This window comes from Charadrius vociferus, unplaced genomic scaffold (genome assembly GCF_000708025.1).
Source record: "Charadrius vociferus isolate BGI_N301 unplaced genomic scaffold, ASM70802v2 scaffold404, whole genome shotgun sequence".
In the NCBI taxonomy this organism is placed as follows: domain Eukaryota; kingdom Metazoa; phylum Chordata; class Aves; order Charadriiformes; family Charadriidae; genus Charadrius; species Charadrius vociferus.
This window is the reverse complement of record NW_009648443.1, coordinates 1,237,597-1,261,293: the sequence shown is the minus strand read 5'-3', so window position 1 is coordinate 1,261,293 and position 23,697 is coordinate 1,237,597. Positions and strand designations below refer to the sequence as shown.

At 41.8% G+C, this 23,697-nt stretch overlaps 1 protein-coding gene across 3 annotated transcripts in view; it reads right to left on the bottom strand.

The window, feature by feature from the left end:
- Positions 1-23,697, bottom strand: part of PKP4 (plakophilin 4) — a 67,612-nt gene that overhangs the window by 21,840 nt on the left and 22,075 nt on the right. For 2 of the 3 annotated variants that reach the window (XM_009885464.1, XM_009885463.1), the window contains exons 3-10: positions 21,254-21,288; positions 17,372-17,503; positions 17,023-17,213; positions 15,642-16,200; positions 12,105-12,296; positions 10,452-10,672; positions 8,544-8,672; positions 3,150-3,363 (exon numbers count right to left, since the gene is read on the bottom strand). In XM_009885464.1, the coding sequence (XP_009883766.1) occupies positions 3,150-3,363; positions 8,544-8,672; positions 10,452-10,672; positions 12,105-12,296; positions 15,642-16,200; positions 17,023-17,213; positions 17,372-17,503; positions 21,254-21,288 (1,673 nt within the window). Of the gene's footprint in view, positions 1-3,149; positions 3,364-8,543; positions 8,677-10,451; positions 10,673-12,104; positions 12,297-15,641; positions 16,201-17,022; positions 17,214-17,371; positions 17,504-21,253; positions 21,289-23,697 lie in introns of all 3 variants that reach the window. The other variant, XM_009885462.1, reaches the window with a different exon arrangement.

The window sequence follows — 23,697 nt, the reverse complement described above, 5'->3', positions numbered from 1 at the left end:
GGTCTTTCTCTGGGGAGGGCCTGGTTTGGGGCTCATCTCTGCTGCTGGAGATCCGATGGAAATCAAGAAACTACTCCATTAAGGCAGGCATCTGACTCGCTTTCTCTGGAAAACTTGCAGTCGTGGAGAACACCAATGTTTCTTACATTTTAGCGTACTAAAGGGCTGTTGCTGAGGGTCTCTGGAAAGCAGACTGCATTGTCAGAAACCGCACCTGGGTTCAAGAACGTGCATGCTTTGATTTCCACCTCACAGAGAGTTTCCTGCTGTATAAGCCTTCCAAGACCGAGGTCCTGAAACTCACAGGCGGCTGAGGGCGGCGCTGCCTGCGAAGCCAAGCCACAACCCCCCGCGCATCCTCCTCGCCGCTGGGGCGGGAGCAGCTCCTGCGCACAGCCCGGGAGGCCCCGGCAGCGCCAACCTGCAGATCCGAACCTGTGCAGATGTGCACAGCTGCAGCGTCTGGAAGGCGCTGGGGCTGAAATGTAACAGGCCGTGGTGCGGATGCCGAGAGCGAGAAGTCCCCCTCCCAGGGCGCTCTGAGGGCAACACGCAGGACGGCGAGGCCAGGGAGACCGCACGCGGCCGCAGCGAGCTCCGCGAGGGGCGACCGCCTCAGCCCGGCCAGCGGCCAGCTTGGAGAGGCTTTTTAAAAAAAACATATTATTTCATTTTCATGGGATGACTATGAAAAGTGATTTAGCACATTTTATTTTCTGAATAATCTACAGCCATTAAAAAGATGACTCTTAAAAGACTCTTGTGATTTTGCAATTACACTTTCTATATTTTTTAATGTAACTTCTGTTCAGTTTCCACTTTATCTCTGCATTTCAATCCTGTCATTCAGTTACTGTTAATTAAATACAGCCCCCAGTATTCCTACTGTTTTCTCACTCCTCTACAACATGTTTGTGCAATTAACCCCTCCCCCAACATACTTGCTTTTCAAATTTATGGTAGTTAATCTTCAGGTCGTGTTCCCAAATAATTTCTGAGGTTAACAGATTGATTTTGACTAAATAATTCCTCACAAATTTTATACAAATGAATTAATGTGAAAAGTATCGATACAGATTGCAAGAAGTTTGTTATTCTGATTTCACTCATCTGGGATAATAAAGTTTTCCTCTATCTAACTGCACATTAAACTGGATGAACTTCACTTGCAACGACACCAGATACACCTGCTGTCTCTCAAAGGCAATCCATAACGCTAATAATGAAAGTATAAGTATTTAGTAAGGAAGAAAGACCATCCTCAGCAACACGAGAGGCAGCGTACTTTTAAGAAATGTTACACTGGAAAATACATTTTGTATGAAAAATTAGGGATAAACTACAGCAGTAATCAATAGTGGTAATTTTAAACTAGGTATCAGACATACAGCGTTTCTAGTGGTGTAGATTTGCACTAATTTCTCTGTATTTACATTATCTTAATCTGGGAACACAAAGTAAACTGGGTGCAATTTGCTAGTTTTAGTTCTGACATAGGTGGCGTTTTTTAGTTATTAAAAAACTAATCCTTGGATCTTTTCCACTTTTTTTTTTATATTGCTGTTTATAGGAAGCATTTAAAAATCCCTAAGCTCTGAAAGTCTGCTGTGGATTCTTCTCCAGCATTCAGCATTGGTCTGACTCTAACAGAAGTGAATGCCACCGACTTAACCAGAAGACAATTAGGTCAACACTTTCCATTTTGTCGTAGCTGGTTAAAAAAAATTAAAAATGTGTGTTAAAAGGAGTCACTTTTTCTGAAGTAGTAATCTTTAATTATCATTTATATTAAATACCATATTTATTTGAAAAATCTTTTCACTTACGGATAATGCGCTATATCTTTTTTGAAAGATAACACAGTAGTTTTGTTGTTGTTGTTGTTGTTTTTTTTAATAGTGACTAAATACCTTCTATAATTAAGAATTTGACTTTGGCTTTGTCTGTGGAACCATCCCTAACATCTTAAAAGCATAAATAATCCAGATACATACAACATGAATTTTGTAGAGCAGACAAGGCAGCTAATGTGTAATTCTAGTTCTAAGTATTCCATTTACGTAACTTCTTCAGGAAAGAACTGTCCTTCTAGAGCGAACATGAAAGCTGCGGGTTACCTTAATGCTTGCCTGTGTGGAAAATACTTCAGGAAAACAGCCTGCATACGAGCTTAACCTTCAACGCTTTGGATACCTTCTGTACAGAGTCCTTTCCCTACTTAATGGCTTTCCTAAAGGAGGAAGTCACTTGGAAAGGCTCCCGGGACGACACCTCTCTCGCTTCGGACGTGAGCTGTGCTCAGTAGGTCAGTGGTTAAGTTTCCTCGCTTAAAACCAAACGAGGGAGAGACTAAAACCTGAAACAGGAACTGTTTAAGGAAAGTGAAAACTCTGCTTTTTTCTATCCTCTCGTATTGCTAAATGTGAAGGTTCTAAAACCTTCATAGACAAATCAGTCCCGTATTGAGTGAAGGAGATAGGAGGTGTGTGCAGCGCCCAACAAAACCACCTTGCTTTGACAGAAATGGGGCTCCTTCCTGTGCTAGAGCTGCAAATCATTTATTATTCCTGCACTTTCTGTCTGCACCAAGCGCCAAGTAGGTTCAGGGGTGACAAGCTCAACCTGCGAGGCCAGGAGCGCACGCAGACACTTGCCACCATGCCACGAACACACTGCACACCCAGAGGCTTCTGTAATTCCCGTACTATTAATTTTCTGTCTGTACTTTAACATACGTTTACACAGTTTGGGTCCATCTTATGAATTCTGCAAGATCTTATTGAAAACTGTTGCCAGCAGATGATAAAAAAGCCTGTAATAAAACAAGTGTTAGGAGTCAATAACGAACTACCTGTCCCAGAGGCGGCTGCGTATGCGGGAGAATCATACCAGGGCAAAATCTACCCTCAGTGCAGCTTTCGTGCAACTTCCTCGGGATTCACTTCTCCCAGTGAACATAGACTTCTATGCTAATAGTTTAACTGCTAGCAATCAAAAGAAGTGATTTTCTATTCACAAAACATACCACTGCACAAATAAAAATCCAGCCGATATCCTCAATTCTGGTCACTTACCACTTCTTGCTTTCTCGTCCACCTCAGGAAAATAATCTGTATTATAGTTCTCCGCCATTTCTATTCACAACTTACCTGTTACAAGCTCTTTTATTTCAGCATCGACAGATTTTCTCAACAGTCGTAAAAGGGCAGGTATCCCACCAACATTCTTCATCGCAATTTTGTTTTCATCAGTAGACTTCCCGTAAACAAGGTTCCTCAGCGCGCCGCAAGCGTTCTTCTGAACCTCCAGGACTCTGTGATCCAAGAGGTCCACCAGGTGCTTGATTCCTCCCAGCCGACACACCTACGAAAGGGAATGTGGGCAACGTCAGCACCCTGTGATTTCACCCATTTCACTCTACAGACTTAAAAGCGTTTTATTTTTATAAAAACAATACATTCCGTTCTACTTCAAGAAGAAATATTGTTGGTAAACCTTAGTAACGTGACTGTTTCACTGCGCTGCAAACTCCCGAGAACCGCTCCCACCCTTGCTGAAACGGCTCATGGGCATTTTCAGTCATTTGCTGTGTTCCCAGAAGCAGCATTACTGCTGAAGTTTTGTTTCCCAGTAATGCAGTTTTTAAAGTAATTTCCTATACCTTGGAATGTCTTTGTAGGGAATCCTAGAATTAAGAAGTTGCAAAGCTTTAAATGCCAACTGTTACACTTCGCTACACGCACCACAATCAGTTCAAATAAGCATTTATCCAGTCCGACTGGCACGTCTATTTAAAGTTCTTTTTAAAAGGAAGGTCTACTCTGCAGAAATTTCATAAAACACAAAGAAATGCTTATATGGTTTGCTTTAAGCCGGTTAGTTGTATTTCTTTGTTATATACTTTTTAAAAAAATTAACACTGTGTTTTGAGATCTCATTTCCATGTAGTGCTTTTCTTTGTTCAAAATAACTTACAGAAATGATAGAAGATTCAAGTATTTTAGAGTTCTGTAATATTTCCTAAAGAAAAAATATTTTAAAGAGATAACTAAGCAGTATTACTTATAAGATTAACATTAATTTTACATTAACAATCACCACCAAAAGGCAACCAAAATATTTTCTATGAACGGTTTTAAAAAACACGAACTATTTTGCAGTCTGAGATTGATCCATTATTTTATTTTAGCGCAGCACAGTAACTTCTGTGCCATGCTATCCATGGAACACGCCTACTGACGTCGGCATAGGCGCTCTTTAAAACCCCCGTGCCTGTAGCGGCTAAACCGCCGCTGCCCGAGGAGGAGAGCCGGGGAGGAAGGGAGGTCGCGCCAGCACTGCGAGCGCTCGGCTTAGGCGGGACGTGCCCTGGGCCCAACGGTGCCTCGTGAAACACAGGGGTGCTAAGCGTTCTCTAGCTCAGCACTAAAGGCACTTCTAGAGGCCCCTCTCCTGCCCTCACCTATACAACAGGCAGTCTGGCAGGCCACGAGGCTATGCGAGGCACGTTCACATGTACAAGTTTTCATGGATTTTTGGCTCAAAGAGTTCAGTGTCTTTCATTGGCCGTAACACAAGGAGAATAAAATTATTCTCAATGAAAACGTAAGCGAGACCCAGCCAGATCATTTTGAGTTGATACTTTGAAAAACAGAACCACCTCTCTATTACATTCTTGAAAATTGCACTGGATATCAAAACAGTTAATATCTTTGTGTGCACCTTAGAGCAGCCAAATCGAAGAGACTTGGGGAAAAGCAATGGAAACGCAAGGCCTACGGGATTTTTACCGGTCAAATCACCTCTTAAGTAGAATAAAAGGAATAAAATGAAAGACTGGTGACTTGGAAATTTTTTATGCCTCTGTTTAAAATGTGTATTTTTCAAAAGGAAACCTATGTTTACGCCCCTAGATACACCTACCACGTAAGTTATCAATCTAGGGGACACAAAGTTCAGTGGTGATCAATCAGACAAGCCGCTGCTATGCCAAAAACCAGCAGTAATCTGTATTGAATGGCTTTCAGTGGACTTTAACGTTACTCACCTGGCCAGATTCCTGTAGTTAGGAAATGAATATTACCTTGCAGATTAGTTATTTGATACAGACTACATTGAAAGCATACACTGCAGGATGCTATAAAAAAAATAATTGGAGCTGTTCTTTTTCAAAGCAAATCATTCTTATTTCTGTTACTAAATAATGAAACAACAAATTCATACTTTTCAGTTAAATCTCCCTCTGCTGGAACTGCTGGAGAGGGTCCAGCAAAGGGCTACGGAGATGCTGAGGACTTACAAATACTCCAAGGGAGGTGCCAGGGGGATGGGCACAGTCTTTTTTCAGTGGTGCCCAGTGATGGGACAAGGGGTAATGGGCACAAACTTGAACATAGGAAGTTCCATCTTAACATGAGGAGGAACTTCTTTACTTTGAGGGTACTGGAGCAGTGGCACAGGCTGCCCAGAGAGGTGGGGGAGTCTCCCCCTCTGGAGCCATCCCAAACCCGCCTGGACGCCGTCCTGTGCCACTGCTGGAGGTGCCCCTGCTCTGGTGGGGGTGGGATGGGGGAGCTCCAGAGGGACCTTCCGACCCCATCAGTCTGGGGTTCTGGGATTCTGTGATTGCTGTATGTCAGTACAACACATCAAACACTACATCTGCACTACACATCCACAACACAGACACGAGTTGTGAAGGACAAAATAGCTTCATCATTTTTTCAATCTGCACTTAAAACTTGATGAGATACAGTTTTTGCGTACATAATTCAAAATAAAACTGGACTAGAAATCCATTCTTTAAATTTGTAATTTGCTAAGTCATTAACTATTTTAAACTGTAGCAGCTGTCGCAAGTTTGAACAGGCATTTCAAATTCTAACTAAAAAAGTCAGAATTCTTGTAAAATGACACACTCATGAACCAATATAACAGTATTGTACATATTTACATATAGATATTCATTACATGGAAGTGTAATTTATTAATTCTATGTATTTTTGTAATTTAAATGGTAAAGATTGCCTCCCCCCAAGTGGTTTCTTATGCTAACCATCAGGTTTTAGCAATGCAAGCACTCTACTTCATGTTGCTAGGCTTTTAATATCCTGAATAATCTAGCAAATTAATCTGATCTTTATCACAGCAATAAAATAATAAATTTAAATAATGAATGAAAATACAAAAGCAGCCCTCAAATAAGGCTCTACTGAATTTGGCACTGAAGTAATTATGTTCCTCTCCTATTCCACCTGGTCTCTTGTGCTGGCCTCTGCTCCGACGGGAACACGCGTCGCAGCTTCCCTACTGCCACCGAAACCCTCGTGTGTCCCAAACACGGGTCCGACTGGAGGGTCAGGGGCTCCTCCGGGCGCACCAGCAGAAGGCTCGCTCTGCCAAAGCCCGCAGCAGCCTTTGCGCCCAGAAGCCAGACAACTGCGTTCCTTCTGTAATAATATTCCAAGAATTTCCAACAGCTGATTATTCCTATTCAAAAGAGACAACTGCACCACTACATAAATCTTCTCTGTTTGAAAAGGAGAAATTTTGGGTTCCAAAATTCCCCACGCTAAGTGGAAGGCCATCTACATTTACAGTTGTCTTCTGACTGCTGTAGCGCATCGTGTCGCCTACATCAAAAGACAACCTTTTTCTTTGGATAAGGTTTTATGAGCTTGATTATATGGTATAACATGTCTATAATCCTTTATTACCTGAACTGATTTTAAAACATATCAAATATTTCTAATGGTAAGTAGGGTAAACAATTGAGACACCACTTCACACACGACAAATATTAGAGCCACATTCAAATTCTGCTTAAACTTGGGCATGTTTCTTTTAGTTTTGTCTACTTTTGAAAAAAGTAAAGCAGACATTCCATAATTTCTATAACAAATTCTGTAATAATGAAAATAGAACCGGTGCAGAAACCCCAGATCTCCTGTAAATAAACACTTGCAGACAAATAATATCCCAAGAATTCCTAAATAAGCTGTCATATCCCTTATAACATACCGAGACTGCCTATAAATCTGTCTACATCTGTTACCACTGTGACCTTTACCCGAACATCAAAACCACCACCATCTTTTCGTCTGCCTTCCAGCAACAGTGAATTATGTTGGGCTATCTTCTTATAAAAGTTGCACGAACATTTTATTAACAGAAATAACACTTATACTGAAAATAACAGATAATATGCACACGACAAATGGAAAAGTAAATTCCTTCAGATCAATAGCTCATAGCCGCTCTGCAAAAAGAGCAGCTCTTCAAATGCAAACAGTTTCTAGAAATTTCAATGATACTCTGAATTTTCACTCAGATGTATACTTCTTCCACATCAAATTGACATAAATACTACCCTCTATATATTTTTTATAATGCTAGGAACCAGTATAGGTCAGGGGTGGACCTGCTGGGAAGTAGTTCTGAGGAGAAGGATTTGGGGGTCCTGGTAGATAGTAAATTGTCCATGAGCCAGCAATGTGCCCTTGCCACCAAAAAGGCCAATGGAATCCTGGGCTGCACAGGGAAGAGTGTGAGCAGGAGGTCGAGGGAGGTCATTCTCCCCCTCTACTCGGCGCTGGTGAGGCCACAACTGGAATACTGTGTCCAGTTTTGGGCTCCCCAGGTCAAGAGGGACAGGGAACTGCTGGAGAGAGTCCAGTGAAGGGCAACCAAGATGACTGAGGGATTGGAGCATCTCCCGTATGAGGAGAGGCTGAGAGTGCTGCGACTCTTTAGCCTGGAGAAGAGAAGGCTGAGGGGAGACCTTATTATTGCTTATAAATATCTAAAGGGTGGGTTGAAGGAGGATGGAGCCAGACTCTTCTCGGTGGTTCCCAGTGACAGGATGAGGGGCAGTGGGCACAAGTTGGAACAGAGGAAGTTCCGTTCCAACACACGGAAAAACTTCTTTGCAGTTGGGGTGACAGAGCAGTGGCACAGGCTGCCCGGGGAGGGGGTGGAGTCCCCTTCTCTGGAGGTTTTCAAGACCCACATGGATGCAGTCCTGAGTGATGTGCTCTGGGCAGTCCTGCTTTAGCAGGGGAGTGGGGCTGGGTGATCTCTAGAGGTCCCTTCCAACTCTGAAATTCTGTGATTCTGTGATTTCTAGGGTTGGATTTCTTTCCTTTGCTTGACAGTTCACTCATTCCCAACGATGCCTTAAAATATCTACATCAAAACCAGTGGGAAGCCTGCCAGAATTCTTCTTTTCCTTAGTCTCCAGGCATCAAGAGGTTACACAAAACCAGGCTCTGGTAAATAGACTTTACAGTTCTGCTAGGTAACACAACTTGAATGTAAAATATTTTCATACAATTTCCACACAGCCTCTTATGTCAGGGAAAAATCTCTGTGTGTGTGTGTAATCGCACACACCGAGGTACTTCAGTATTATCATACATCTGGCACGAATGTAAACACAAAAGGCTCCAAAATACTGTGTTACAACAAGTAAAACCAAGAAGAGGCCAGAGGTCTAGTTTCCCCTATATGGTTTCCCCAGGAAGGGCAACACACCCGCACAGTACCTCTGTTTTGACTTTGTTATCCCCGAAGCAGAGGTGCTGCAGGTAGGCAGCCGCGTTCGCCTGCACCGACGGGAACTGGTGCTGCAGCATGTGAATGACTTCAGGCAGTTCTGGGTCTCGCCAAGCAAACTCCCTTCGTTACACAAACACATTCAAGAGAAGGCATTAGTTATAAAAGTACGTTTATTTGCTGACTAAAATTACTAGAGCATCTTAAGCGTTCTTCAACAACTCTGTTTCTGTTCTGGACCATCAGGGCTAGGAGGAAAAACAGGTACGCTGGAATAACTGCGAGTCACATCGCCCGTCAGTCTTCCAGCTGGAAAAGGACACTCTACCTCCTATGTTCTCCAGTTAGCTTGGCTGTTGATCACACAAATAAATATATACTAAAATTATGCCATCCCAAACACTGAAACCTACATAAATCTCCCAAAATTTAAATATATAATGCAACAGATACCCACTTAACAATGCCGCTCAGGGACATCCCTTCCACACAACGTGTTTTTCTCAGTGCTCAATGTTCTTCCTAGTCTGAAGTCAGTTATACTTCAACAAAAGCTGTGTAGCCTGAAATTTCATCATCGTGATCAGATGTAGGAAGTTTGCATAATTTGAGTTATTCAGGGATTGTAAACTTAAAATCATTAAAATCAAATCTCCTTCATTAAACAAAATGATTTTCTGCAGACAAATGCTGGAAAAATCATTAAATATATCCATGCCCAACTCACAGACTTAGAAATGTGCCCATTAGTATCTGCTGGGCTATTTCCCTTCTGTACAGGAAGATTGAGGGGAAAAAAAAGTAGCATCTAAGTTTTCCCATGCTCAAAAATCCAAGTAAATTTAAACTGAAAATTTTTATTTTCAAGACTGAAGGATAGCGCCAAACTGGAAAATAACTGGATCGCGCTGTGAGCCTTCTGGAACGCAGGAAGCCCCAAAGATTTCAGTGTAAGACTCTGGTCTGACCACAGCTAGTGTTTTTCAGAGTTTACTGGGTGCCCTGCTGTTCCCACAGGAAAGACTCCCGAGGCACCACTGCAGTCCGTGTCCTCCAGCACGAGGTGCTCCGCTTTCAGTCGTTTCTAACCCAGCGGAGTGTGGAATGCGCTTCCAGGACAAGGGGTGTCCAGAAGCTGCCTCAATGAAGGGGCAACGCGAGGGCGGACTGGAACTCCCAGCCGTGCCATAGCCACGCTGACGACAGACAGTACCATAAACCCCTCCGAGCTTTGCGTGGACTGGGTTTCCATGCTCCTATTTTCAAACACAAGGTTTTAATGAATAGTGTCTCTACTAAATTGTAGTGATAATGTTAGACTTGTCACATGCTCACACTGGGTACATACATTTACAACATCAAATTAGAAATTATTTTTAAAATACAGATGTGTATTCGCTTTCAAAATGGTACGTTTATATATCATTGTTAAACTTACGCTGTTCTGAAATTTAAGCAGGCTGCTCACAAAAAATCTGTTCAAATAAATTAGGTGTGTACTTTCTAATTTTCAAACTCTGATTCCCATTCCCACAAAGAGAAAACTTACTACAATATCACAGGTTGCTCTATAGAGTTACACAAAAATATTTGGAATAATCCAGTCAATTCTCATTAAACTTGTAAGTATTTCCTGTAATAACTCCTACACAAAAATAAATATGGAACAAAAATGCAATAATAACTAAATGCATAACAGGTGCTCTTTCTTACTGTAGCAAGTAGACTGCATTTATTACTTAGGCTATAAATGTATAGAGATTAATACCTAAACGAGTCACAATTGTTTAAACAATGTAAAACCGGAATATGCACAACAAAGTGCTATATATATTCGAGGAATGTATTAAAAGTCTGAGTACAGCAAGTATGTACGATTCTCTAAAGCACCAACAGACTTGCCTGGGGTCTTTCTGAATGCTGTCTATGGATGGGGATCGCGTGGTCCCGTCGTCGGCGGGCGTTGCGTGCGGCAGCCTGTTGTAACTGGACTCTGACAGGCGGTACTGCATTGACCTGTAGGGTTCCGCATAGGTAGCTGTTGTGTTCAGGGCATAATTATTTCTTTGGTATGTGAGTGTGCTACGCTGACTGGATGATCTTTGCAGATTTCCGACTCCTAGTATAAAATCAGTACGAAAACAAACTCGGTAACAAATGTCTATTGAAGAGAAGAGGCAATACATCGTTAAAGCGTAAGCCCCAAAACTCAATGTTGAAAGCTATCGCCAGATTTAAGGCAGCAATTACCCAGGGAAGACAGAGGGGTTGGCTACAGCACTACAGGGCCGGTGGAATCAGGCTTACGCCTCAGCTCGCCTCAGAAAGTATTTGAAGCAACAAGCGTATCTTGTGCCATTAAGCTGAAATCAGGATACAAAATGTTTTCAAGGTTTATAAATAAAATTCAATTACTAACAGTAACATCAATTTCCCAATTGTACTAAAAAGGAAAAATAAGCAAACAAAAATGTATGTAGTTTAGATGATACCTGCCTTTTCCCACGTACACGTACATATTCCCCAACAAAAAGCTAACACGAGGATGATTCCAAAGATCAAGCTGATCATTTCAAAAACAGGAACACGTATCTTTCTGAGTTAACAGAGCTGTTGCGTTAGCTTTTGCTCTTCCAAAGTACCCGACATTAGCTAGACAGTTCCAATTTCTAGTTACACTTCCTCACGGGCCCATCCTGCCAAGCTTGTTTACGGCAGGCTGCAGAGGACAGGAGAACTGCAAGAACTGTTGCCTCCTTCACCACTCCACACCCTTAGCATTTCAGTTACATTCAAAAACATTAAAAAGCAATTTTCAAATGTGTGAAAACCTGACATATGAATCGGATACTTCTCCACAAATATTTCTAGAGAGTTACTTAGTTAAATCACTCTAATACTTTGGGAGTTTTTAGAAATTACTCCACTGTACAAATTATCTCTCTTTACAGAAAATCAGTTCTAACACTAATCTAATGCCTATGCACTTCATGATATATGAGTAGCAACTCTATGAAATACTATAGAAATATTCCAGGTTCGATATTCAATCTTCAGATATAGCATTTTAACATTATCCTTTGCTGAGAACTTGGGTAAACCCAGTATTTTTACTGTGAAAGACACGGTAGGTAATTTAAGTGCGCAAGCTATCATTTTACTCTATTGATGAATAAAAAAAATATGAACAAACTCAATTCATAAGAGAATGATGCACACGGAATGCAAGAGGAAGCAACAAATGTTTTGCTTGGGTGTACTTGAGTGTGCGATATCAAACAAAATATTGTGACCTAAGCCGACACTGATACACAGCCCCAAGTATTTCTTGCAAACATCACAAAAACTTTATAAGTCTTGCTGGTTATTTTAAGTCCTTCAAACCTAATTTCTGCCTCCATTAATTTACATCAGCTAGCTTTTCCCTTTAAACTGGCACGATATCTCATATTTGTTCTCACATGCGCCACAGGCTCCAGAAAAACTCCGGCAAGTAAATTAACAGGACTCTGGGCCACGGTCCATGACGAGCCTGGAAGGCCTTCACCCACCTGACCCCGTGCGGTACAGCGCAGACTGGGACCCCTGGTGGAGCTCAACTGTCCCGTGGTTCGGACTACGGTACACCGGGCTGTAGTAAGTTCTGCCTTCATAGATGGGGGTGATGTGCAAGTCGGGAGACACGGCTGACCGCAGCTCCTGCCCTAGCTGACTGTGCTGACTGGCGTACGAACTCCTCAGGCCTGAAACCAAGAAGAGGGAAATATGTACACAGCTCATATCAATTAAAAATAATAAGGCTTTCATGCTTGCCTCTTTCTTCTTTCAGCCAAGAAAAGGTGTTAGCTGTAGATATAGTTATGAAGATTTATTCATTAAACTTCTTTCCATTATTAAATGATTCGTACTGAAAGATTCATTGACAACGCGGCATTTCTTTGATGTAAAGTTTTGTCCATACACTGACAACTTCAAGTCTTCCAACTCCATTTTTTTTGGTAGCATTTACAGTTAGAAGTCTGAAACACCCAGAGGAAAAGCTGAGCCAGCATGTGCAGTTCGGAGATGCAGCGCTGAGGGGTACGCTGGGACCCTGACAGCGCTGCAGCTGTGAAACAGGGCACAGCCTGACGGGGGTCACAGTCTTGGAAATGAAACAGCACGGAGCAGTGAGAGCAAAAGCCTTCCTGGGCGAGGCAGCGGAGATTTAAGGATGTGGAGACAAGTTTTTATACAGGTTTAAACAGCCCGTGACGCGTGTGTGTATATATGTTGCTATGCTGCAGCTGTACGAGAATCTCTTTTTTCACCTCGCCTTTCAGCGGCCCCTCTAGAGTTCCTTTTAATTCATCCCTGCCCCATTTAACGTAGTTTCCTCAGCAGTGGACCTCCTGCTGCCACTTTTGCAGTGCTAGATCCAAGTACGTTCTTGGCAGAGGTGCAGAACAGCAGTTTGAACAGCACTGCACAAGCTCAGACTTCTCCATGTGAAGGTTCCCCCTCTGTCTGCTCCATGAAAGCTTCATTCACGTTGCCGAGGACGTCCTCCTGCGCATCCCAGTGCGCTGCTGTATTTCTGTAACCAGTGCTGACCTATGTTTCCCCTTACTATTTTGCTAACCAAATTAACAACCAACCTCCTATTAAATTCACTGCTGCCGTCCTGATTAAGAGGTTGGTGGTACAGTCTTAATGGTGTATTTCTTCTTTTTCAGCCCTTGAACGTTTTTTGCCACACAGCACCACCGCTCCCATTGGTTACTGAACGCACGCTTTGGATGTACTTCGCTTCCCGCGATTGGCGTTGTACGAACTAGCGACCCTTCACCAACCTTCTCAGCTATTTTTAATGCTTTCCTCTAAAGCATCCTAGTTCCCCTATTTTATAAATTATACTTCCAGAGTCTATGGAGAAGCACTAATATACTAAACTGGGGAGTGGAAAATAGTTAGAATTTAGCTAATCCTGAGAGTTCTTCACCATTTCCTACGTCAGTTTTGTCAGGCTCTGTGCTGCTCTTTAACTGAGAGTACACAGCTTTTGCAACAGAACGCAGCACCCAAAGGAGAAGCTCTTCTGCACTCACCAGCTTCTCCCCTACCCTTACTGTTAAAATTCCTTTGGAAGCATTTCAGGTTTGCTGGATGTCAGTACTCCTCTCTGATCGCCCACACTGCTGCATCGAGTCTTTCACTGCCCTACACGCTCCTAACTGACAGCCGCCTTGGCCGAACCTTTAGCTAAGTGCTAAACAAGCCTCAGATGCTCCCCTTTAATCCAATATAAGCCATACCCATACTTCTTTCAAACTCTGTTTACTTCTATATTATATAATTGCTACATAATACTTTTGCCACCTACACCAACTGGGTTTTTGAATATGACATTATCTGAAAAATTCTCTTTAATTTTGAAAAACTTTTATTTTAAGGTCTGTATTCCAGTCTCTTGAATTTTTACTTCCTTTGAAACAATTACACAATACTTCTCCTTTCGCCTCTGAGATTCACCTTGCCACGGGGTCGTCTTCCACTCTCTGACTTTTCTTTACTGCGTCTTGCAATGGCCCAACCTCCCCTTCACTCCTTTTGAACTCACTCCAGTTCCTTCCCTTGCTGGCATTCTTCGTTTAGTCTGGGACTTCACCAGTTTTGTTCTTTTAACTAAATTCTTCAAAGCAAAGATGACCAAACACACTTCCCATTATACTGCGGTACACAAATGCGACAATCGCATCCACCCACTTGGTCTCAGACCAGTGCTTCCTAGTGCTTCCGAGACTGCTAACCTAACTTTTTCAATCTTACAACACAATTTATTGTCATCTTTCCTGCCTAAAATTGTATGCAGAGTTTATCTACAACACTTACTCACTACATCAAATCATAAATTGTTAACAGAGTTAGAAAAAAGTTAGCAAGTAAGTATGTAACATATGGGTGGTATAGCCGAGGCAAACACATTTTTAAATGTTCAGCCATTCCCAAATTCAAGTGGGACATAAAACCAGCATAATTTTTGGTTTTACAAGATATTTTAAGAACTATTTTAAAAAATTAGTACTGTTTTGTCCACTTTGGCATTACCATTGTAAACACTATAGCTTTAGCAGCAATCAAAACAACAGAGTATGTCAAGTGAACTATGCAAAGGTAATGAAATTACGGAGATTATGGAACAACTTCAAAATACAATTAAGTCGTGATGTGTAACCAAATGTATGCTGCATTTGAATATTTTTCCGCCCCCAAATCACAGACCTGCTCTATCAGTGCCTGCAAGGAAACCCTTGGGGGTCTCACAGGTCATGACTAAGAAAACACATCTGTAGGTAGTGACAACAGGACTTCAAAGCCAAGCAGGCACCGGGCCCAGGGCCAACGCAGAGCAGGCAGTTGGACCCGCACCTCCCACATGATGATGCTGTCTCCTGGGACGACACCGGTCTTATCAACATTCCAGTTTTCCCACACGGATGCCCTTCTCAGAGGCTGTCAGCACAGAAGGGAGAGGACCTGATCGTATCCCCATCCTCTCCTTCGGCTTACACAGCAGGGCGGAGTTTTGGACTGTACTAAAGGCTGCTGATATTGCAACGGTCACCCTACATTTAAACTGTATTACTTTGAGATAGCCTAGAAATTTTAGGGAAAAAAAAGACCGAAATTCAGTGGTACTAAGTTACACATTTTTAAGAACAAACTACACCTAAAACTAGCTCCAGCCCAGTATCTTCTACTTTGTGCACAACCTGCACGCACATTTAAATGTACTTTATCTTCAAAAATACTGAAGTGCCTCTGTTTGGAAGACTCAGAATTTCACTTAGTTACTTAAAACATACGATTTAATGTAATGCATGGCTAGCGAACTAGTAATTAAAGAGAAAGACAGTATTCACTGTGAACTTACGGTATGATCGATATACAGTGTTTAAATCAGTTGTAAATACTGATCTCGATACATCCACCACAATTATGTCCTAGTGCTACAACGTTTCATCCATAAACCGACTATGGCATTACGGTTTTTCTACAGTTGTGGGTTCGTTCCAAGTTTTAGGCTGTGTCTTTACCTTTTTACTAACCTGTAAGGCTATCGGGACGCGGAGGGACCATTCTCTCATATATATCATACTGCTGTCCGTATTGTTCAATATCATGGATTGTTCTTTGCAGTGTCGTTCCCAAATGCTGTGGAACCGCAGTCATGCCAGAATGCTTTGGGGAAGAAGATCCCAGCTGAGTTTGGGATGGAGAAGCTACTCTGGTTTGTACATCAGTCAGGGCAAGAGGAGAGCCAACTCTGACCGAAGTTTGGTACTGGGAAGTCCCGCCACTGGGATTTGCCGTCTGTCTGGAGGTAACTGAGCCGATCCGCCGCACAGCCGTCGGGGAGGCAGGTCTCTGTGCAGCGTACGGGGATGCTGCCCGCTGCGCTGGCAGGGTAGTGGATGAGTACGCATGAGAAGTAAGGGATCTTTGCTCGGTAACCGATGGAGAACCATACCCGCTACCCAGAGACGCTCGCAGCGACCCCCTTGAAGGGGAAACCCCTGTGCTGACCACGTAAGAGGGAGACTGTGCTCTGGATGGGACCGAACTGACACGTCTCATGACTCGGTTGGTAGCGATATTTACTGAAGGCTGTTTAAAAACAAAAACATTTATTAGTTTTATCATTTGGGACTTGTAGGGGATACTTTTCTCCCGTAAGACAGAGAAGTCAACAAGAAATGCGCACAACTTAACAATACATAAAAGCAGCTGAAGAGTAGCTCTTACCCTAAATGTAATTCCTTCAAGTTTTCCTATAACTTTTTTCCTAACCAGTATTTCTTAATATATAAATTGGCAATTTAACATAAAAAACCATCCATTCCTCATTTTTATTTGCCTTTCTATGTTAATGTGCACCTATGCTTTCTTTCCTCATTACTCTACAACTTTGGAAATTCAGGAACAGCAACGCAAAGAATTCTAGTATAAGCTAATAAAGTTTTGTCAATTACTGTCTTAGTCTCATTCTGATTAATGAAAAAGGAGGGGGAAAGGCCAGAAACAGCAGAAGGTACAGGAACACAACTACCATCTTCCTTTAAGCACTATGCTTACATACAGACAGTTCTAGGAGGTTTTCCCCAATATCACAACTGAATGTTCAGCAAGTGATACTTTCTCGATATTCTATTAGCAGCATACCCTGCAGTCAGGAGTCCCCGAAGTTTTACTTCATTTCAGCTGCAGTGAACACAGCAGATTACGGGCATGCTGGTTTCAGCAAACAAGTCTATGTCTGCTGCAAGCCATTTCTGCTTTTTAACCAGGGAAGGTGTTAAATAAAAGGGTAATTTAATAGCATCCATTCCAGCCTACACAAAGGTAGGTCCAGCTCTACAATTACTGTCTTTTGAAACTGCGTTGCAGACAGCGCACAGAGAGAGATAAAGTGTCCTATTTTGAGCGTACCTGGACTGATGTCTGCCCTTCAGCTCGCGAGCTTCTCACCAAATGGTTATTAGTGGTTCCAATAAGGGAATGCTGCTGTCTGTTTTCTGATTTGCTCAAGTTTTGGCTGTTATGGAAACTGCTTACTTCTTGGTAACCACTGTCAGAGTAAGAATTCATTTGTGTTGAACTTCTTGAGTTACCTACAGACCCTGCAGATACGAAGCCAGCATAAGAACAAAAGCATCAAACAACTTCACAAAAATAAAGTATTATATAACTTTGATATTTGTTGCATTAATAATTGCATTACATGTTTATACAGCCAATACAGAAATATATTCCAATATTTAAAATGCACACAACAGACCCTCACTTTCATGGAGAGATGTCTGTTCTGGTGAGTAGAGGTTCCCTTGTTCTGGGTCTGTCCTAATGTCATAGGCGTTGGTGTGAACACTCTCTGACACTCGGGGTTTGTTTACACCGGTGGTTGCAGGATCTGAAAGAATAAATTAATTAGATAAATCCAATGTTTCATATGTAAGTTTCCTGAAAACTCAATAATAATAGTTTTCTTATACACACTAATGAAGAACTTACATCCAACATAAACAGCCTACTGGTAGACAGGTATCATCTACCAAACTAAACGAAAAGAACGTTAATACTAATGGCTGAGAATGAAAAATGTAGTCGATTGCTTAGTACGCATACTTTGCAGAGCAGAAACATGGTGCTGCTGTGCTGCAGTGCAGAGGGTAGCTATCGCTTGTCTTAAGGTCCTATTGTCTCAAGAGCTTCATAAATACAAGGCTGAGTTGATGGTACACAAACAGGGGTGAAGTTCAACAGAAGTAACTGCAAATTTTATACATTTTTTACTTCACATACTACTGTCCAAATGTTGATTTTTAACAACCCTTGAGCTAAGTGCAGTTCTAAGACTCTCAGCTGAACTGCACAGCCAGCAAAGGGCAGTGTCATAACAGCGAAGAGAAAGCGAAGGAGACATCACAACACTACTATGAAGAAAGGAAAAAGTTAAACATAATCTAGAAAAAAAAGACAAAGATGAGGACACGAAACAAGAAAAACTGAATCAAAATTATTTTGACAGAAACATTAAGCATTCAATTGCCAACATGTTACACACTGATGAGGAAGAGGCGTCAGAGATGCAGGAGGAAACATGGGTTACGTTTAAAGGTAACAGCAGATACGCAAGTTCTTGCTGAAGAGATGTATGAATGAGCCTCAAGTGGAAACCAAAAGAAACATGCTAAGAAGCACCAGTCTAGAGAAAACTCCTGCGACTGCTTCGTGACCAAAGTTGCGAGTTGGGACAGCGCAGCCTAAGTGCTCTTGGAGAATGAGTGTAACGGCATGGTACAGAAAGGCAAAACGCAGAAGTGTCATTACGCTGCCCTGAACATCATCATCATCCCTAGAAACGATACACAGAACCAACGCTGCAATAACCCACTTGCACAGCTCCTGTTACACTCACTCAGTAGCTGATCATAACAGACACCAGTGGGCATTGTACGTTCTTTAGAATAAAAGACTTGAGGGCTGGAACATTTAAACTGCTCCATAACTATATTTAACTTCAATATTTTAATCTTCAGCCTTTTTTTTTACATAATACAAGGCCCTGTTGTTTTAGTTACTTGATATTACATGATACTATATCAATGTCAAACTGACAAATAATCAATTTTGGGAGACGCGCAGGAAGACTAAAGTTCAATTGTGCAATGCCGGACAGATGTTGCTACGAACGAGGTCTGAACCAAAACCTCACTCGCCTCACACATCTGCCAGCAAGCAAATGCTTTCACAGTGCTAAAAAATAAAGATTGTTTAGGCTCTCTAACAAAGGCAAGAATGCACAATAAAACGAATTGTTGTCTTTCTATCTTTCTCTGCTACTATAAATCATGAGGAGAGTGCCCAGAATAAAATAATAGCCTTTTTATAAATGGCTGCTGATCTAATATTCTATTTATAAGCAGCTGCAAAACAACATCATTTTATATTTCTGTTAAAAATTCTGTATAATTCTACTGCGTAAAGCAATTCGAGCTACGTTCACGTCTTATCACATTATCTGCTGATGTTTTTTGATAAAAACTACTATCTCTGTATTCAGGAAAAAAGGTGACTTAAGGGAGGGGTTTCATTCACCTTTAACTTCAGTATTTTTCAGATCACAGTTGGTAAAGCATCACCTAGTGACGCTTCTTCAAAATAAAGCTCAAGAGTGAATCTGTAAATAAAACCTAAAATCATGCTATAATCACAACGTAAATGTAAATGTTAAATGAAATGTATATCAGAAAATTCTAAGCAAAAAAAAAAAAATTTTTCAAACATGCTCATTACAAGCAATTCCTGCAGAAAAGCCTTACTTTAGGTACACAGAGATGCAAGAAATAGACATCTAGATTTACATTAATGCATGGAGTATTTAAATAGAAATATGATTTTTTGCCATACATGAAGTGACTTCTTAGGGATGCGCACAGGAGATTTCTAAAGAAAAGAAACACACAAATAGGAGGAGAGAATTAAAGGATAAGATAAAACATGAACCGGACAGATGTAAAGAAGAAAGAAAGGAACTAATAGAAAGTCAAGGAGAAAAACAAACAATAGACAAAGAATAAGTGACAGGAAAAACTGAGGAGGAAATAAAGAAATGGAATGCAACTGGATGAGATAAATCAGTAAAACAGTGCCTGAGATCTGTCAGAATGTCTCTTTACCAGTTGTGAACTGTCACTGGAACATCATAGAACCAGGGGAAACTATACGTTTAAAAAAAAAAAAACAAAAACAAACCCCACAAAAATAATTTTCACATTGAAAGAGTAAGTAAAACTAATTTCTCAATTACTTGAAAAATCATATTTGACTTCTATTTAAAAATATTGTTAAAAGAATACCTGAAAAGCACCACCATGACTACCAAAACTGAAATGCCAAGACAAGTTGGCTGCTGAGAATATCAGATTGAAAAGAAAGGAAAAAGCTAACGTGTGCCTCACCTCAGCTGGGGCAATACCACGGTGGCAACCGAAACCATGTAAATACAACTATACACAAGTTTAAGAGCTTAGTCTCTAAATAAAACAAAACACAGGAAGGGGAAGGGAAAGCAAATAGTTTGAGAGACTTATTTACCTAAAATAGTCACAATGAACCATAATTATAAATATGCTGGAGTGAACGAGCAGATAACTGGGACGTGTTACTCTCTGTACAGCTCTGGGAACTGCGTGCATCCCTGTGTAAAGATATGATCTTAACACTGTGCAGAACTTGGTTAATAAAACTTCTAACAAGCCACCGAAAATTCTAATTGCGTTCTGATTACATTACACCAGTTGTGCTCAATATAACATTTTGTCACGAGCGCATGATTGAATCAGCGCAACGCAATCCAGCGCAAAAGGCAGCTGGCAGGGAGTCAAGGTCCCATTTCTGGTGCTGCCGCGTGGTTTCCACACGGTGGCTTCTGCACACACACTTCATCAGGCTAAAGAGACGACAGATGTTCGGAAGATTGACTATTCAATATTTTAACTGATGCAAAAACCCTAACTGGTTAAATGCTCTGATCTGGGAAGGACACACTGGGTTATTTCAACAGACACTTGGAATCTTACTTCTACTACACAGTCCTATCTATTCCACCTACTGTACTCCAGAGGAGATGCAGAAGTACTACAAAACAAATGTGTCCTGCTTTGGAAATAAAATTCAAGCTATCCTGAGATACAAAAAGTAGAAAAAGCACTCTCAGAAAAACCTCTGCTTATTGGAGGTTTTCTTAGTTAAGTAAGAATATCTGTAAGAAGAAAATCAGTTTTCAAGCTTAAAACATACCACGTTTTTTCATGATCCTTACCTGCCAAGGTAGAAGTGTTTTTCAATTAATTGCAAAGGAGACCTAGTACACACAACTTTTGTTACGGTTATATCTCACACAAAGATTCCAAGGCACAAAAAGGTGAAAGCAAAGCAGCTGCAACCACCTCTAAGCCGAACCAACCTTCTACAGCAACAGAGGAACACACGAGGCTCCATGTGTGACAAAGGATATTAATGTTATACTTTAGAAAAGGTATTGAAAAAGATATGTAGCGTTGCTGCTAATGTTCAGTTCACTTCAAAACAAGCAATGAATGTCACGAAAATAAAGTTGTTGGGGCTTAAAGCAAAATGTACAGATAAAAGATAATACCTGATGATCTCCAAGGAAATGACTTCTCAGTAGAGCTGCAGAAAGAAAAAAAAATATCACAAAAAAGAACCACGTGGCTAGTTTGGATTTCATTTTTATTTTTCCAACCAAAGCATACAAAATTGTACAACCCCCCCCAGCAGATAAAGTTTCAATAGCCCGTGTGAATGACACGCTGCAGCGCTTTACACCCGACACCGCAACCACTGGTTAATGACTTCAATTTTGCATTCATCCCCGGGAACTCCCTGTAACCCACCGCATGGCAAATATGAAGCAGCGTAACCTATCTGACACGGGACCGGTAAGAGCACCACTGGTGACAGGCGGTTCCTACGCCGGGGTAAGGACACGCACGGCCGCGTCCCGAGCAAGCACCGCCACTGGAAGGCACTCGGCCAGCGGGAAGCGAGCCGCTCCGCAGATGGGGCATCCGCCAGCGTGGCTCTGCCAAAGGACATTTGGGAAGCGCAGTGCCAGAGCATTTCGCTTCCACAGGTATTGGTTTGAAAAGAAATGAACAGAAACAGACCGACAATTTTTACTGTCATTTCATTTTCCAGTTTTCCAGAGGGAATTCTGATCCTTTACCTGTGATGAGGAGTGAACTCATGGGACACACCAAACCACGGGCATCTCTACGTGCAAACAGGGAACAGATTTTACACTGTCACCGTTAAAGAGATGCCTTAAGAAGCAACTGTTTCACAAGATCAAGCGTTTAATATCAGTGTAAACCCTGACCTCTTGTATTTTTACAGTAACTATTTTATACCAAACTACCGTAACCGCTTTGTTTCTTCTACAAAGCAATGCTCCCTCATGTGCTGATATAGTATTGATGCACAAATACCTTTGCAGACAAATGTCAAATTCATCCACGTATTAAAATTAGATACATTTTTTCCATAAAAATAAGTATTTTCTTACTCCACATATGAACTATCAAACGTTGACTATTAAATTATTTTTGCAATGAATATAAGCTGCTATTTTCCAAACCAAGAGCTATTTAAAGTAAAAATAGGCAAGTCCGTTAGATTCTATGACGGCTGAATATCAGCATAACACTGATTTTGTGTAAGATGTATCTATTTCTAAATTAATATTATTTATTCTACTTCTTTCTAACACAGCTGCCAATTACAAAAAATGTTAGCACAGCAACACGAACAACACTAGATACTTATTTTCTAAAATGTAACCAATCATTTAGGAGCCTTTTTTGGAAATGAAGTATTTGTGTATAGAAGAGCGCTAAACTTGCATGCTCGTACAAACTAAACTACAATTACAATTAAATTTAGAGAAAAAGGAGAATTCAAACGTAGGCTTCACGTGTCTGAAAGCCAACTTCATATCTAGGTAGTAACAGAAGTTTTTCTACGTATTGGCTATTCTTTCCCTCAGTCTACAACCTGAGTGTCCCCTGGGATGCTACGCTATTTGTTTCTTTAGAATGGACATAAAGCGGACCAGTTAAATAGGCCAAAATTTGGTGCAGAGAAACCCCAGGTGAGGAGCTGACCTCCAGACGGAGACTTTGCAGCTGATCTACCTTCAGAAGTTTGTGTCCCCCCGTGTTTCGGAGAGGCTGGTGGGGGGAAGGGTGCTCCCACACAGCCTCCAGCCAACCCCCACGCACCCACAACTCTCACCAGTATTTCCTCTTTGCTGAAGGACCATCTTGCCCAAGCCCAGAAGCATGAACGTCTTGTTTAGCCAAAGATGAAACCGCTGAGCAGTACTTGAACACAAGCCCAGTGTCAGAAACACTAAATAAGTACGTAGACAAAAGCAATCTACGTGCTGAAAGAGGGTAAGCAGCTAGTTCCATTGAATGGCGTCCGGCGGGTTTAACTGGGAGAGCGGAAGACCTTGCCCTACAACACCCAGCAGCTATCTTCCCCAAAACTCAACTATCTTCCCCAAAACTCGGCTTCTGTGACCATGTGAGTTCCATCCTTCCACCTGAGCGCAAAGTCAGGCGGATGCGTTTAAACTCCTTTCAGTGGTACAGTTTACACTGGGATTTAACCCGACCCAGATTTTGCACGGCAGAACCTGCTTCGGCCTCCCAGGAAGAAGGTCACAGCCTCCTGCTAACCGGAGGCAATAAACGCCTACAGAGGGGCACTTCTTCAGCGGTCACAGCCCCCCCTGCAGCAGAGCAGCCCGAGGGAACGTGGCGCACAGGCAGAGCGCTCCGTGCCAAGCGGGAGCACGCGGAGACAGCCGGGGCTGTGCGGCTCTGCCGCGGGGGACTGCCCCACTGACACCGCCTGCTCCAGCGCGGGAGGCGCCACCAGGACCACCAGCACTCCATTTTTGCACAGTCTTGGGCTAAAGCTCGTTCAATTTAAATAAAAAGTTAAAAATATTTCTCATTTCTAGTACACTACCATTGAATCTAACGAGCACGTTAACTCCAGAATGTTTCTTTG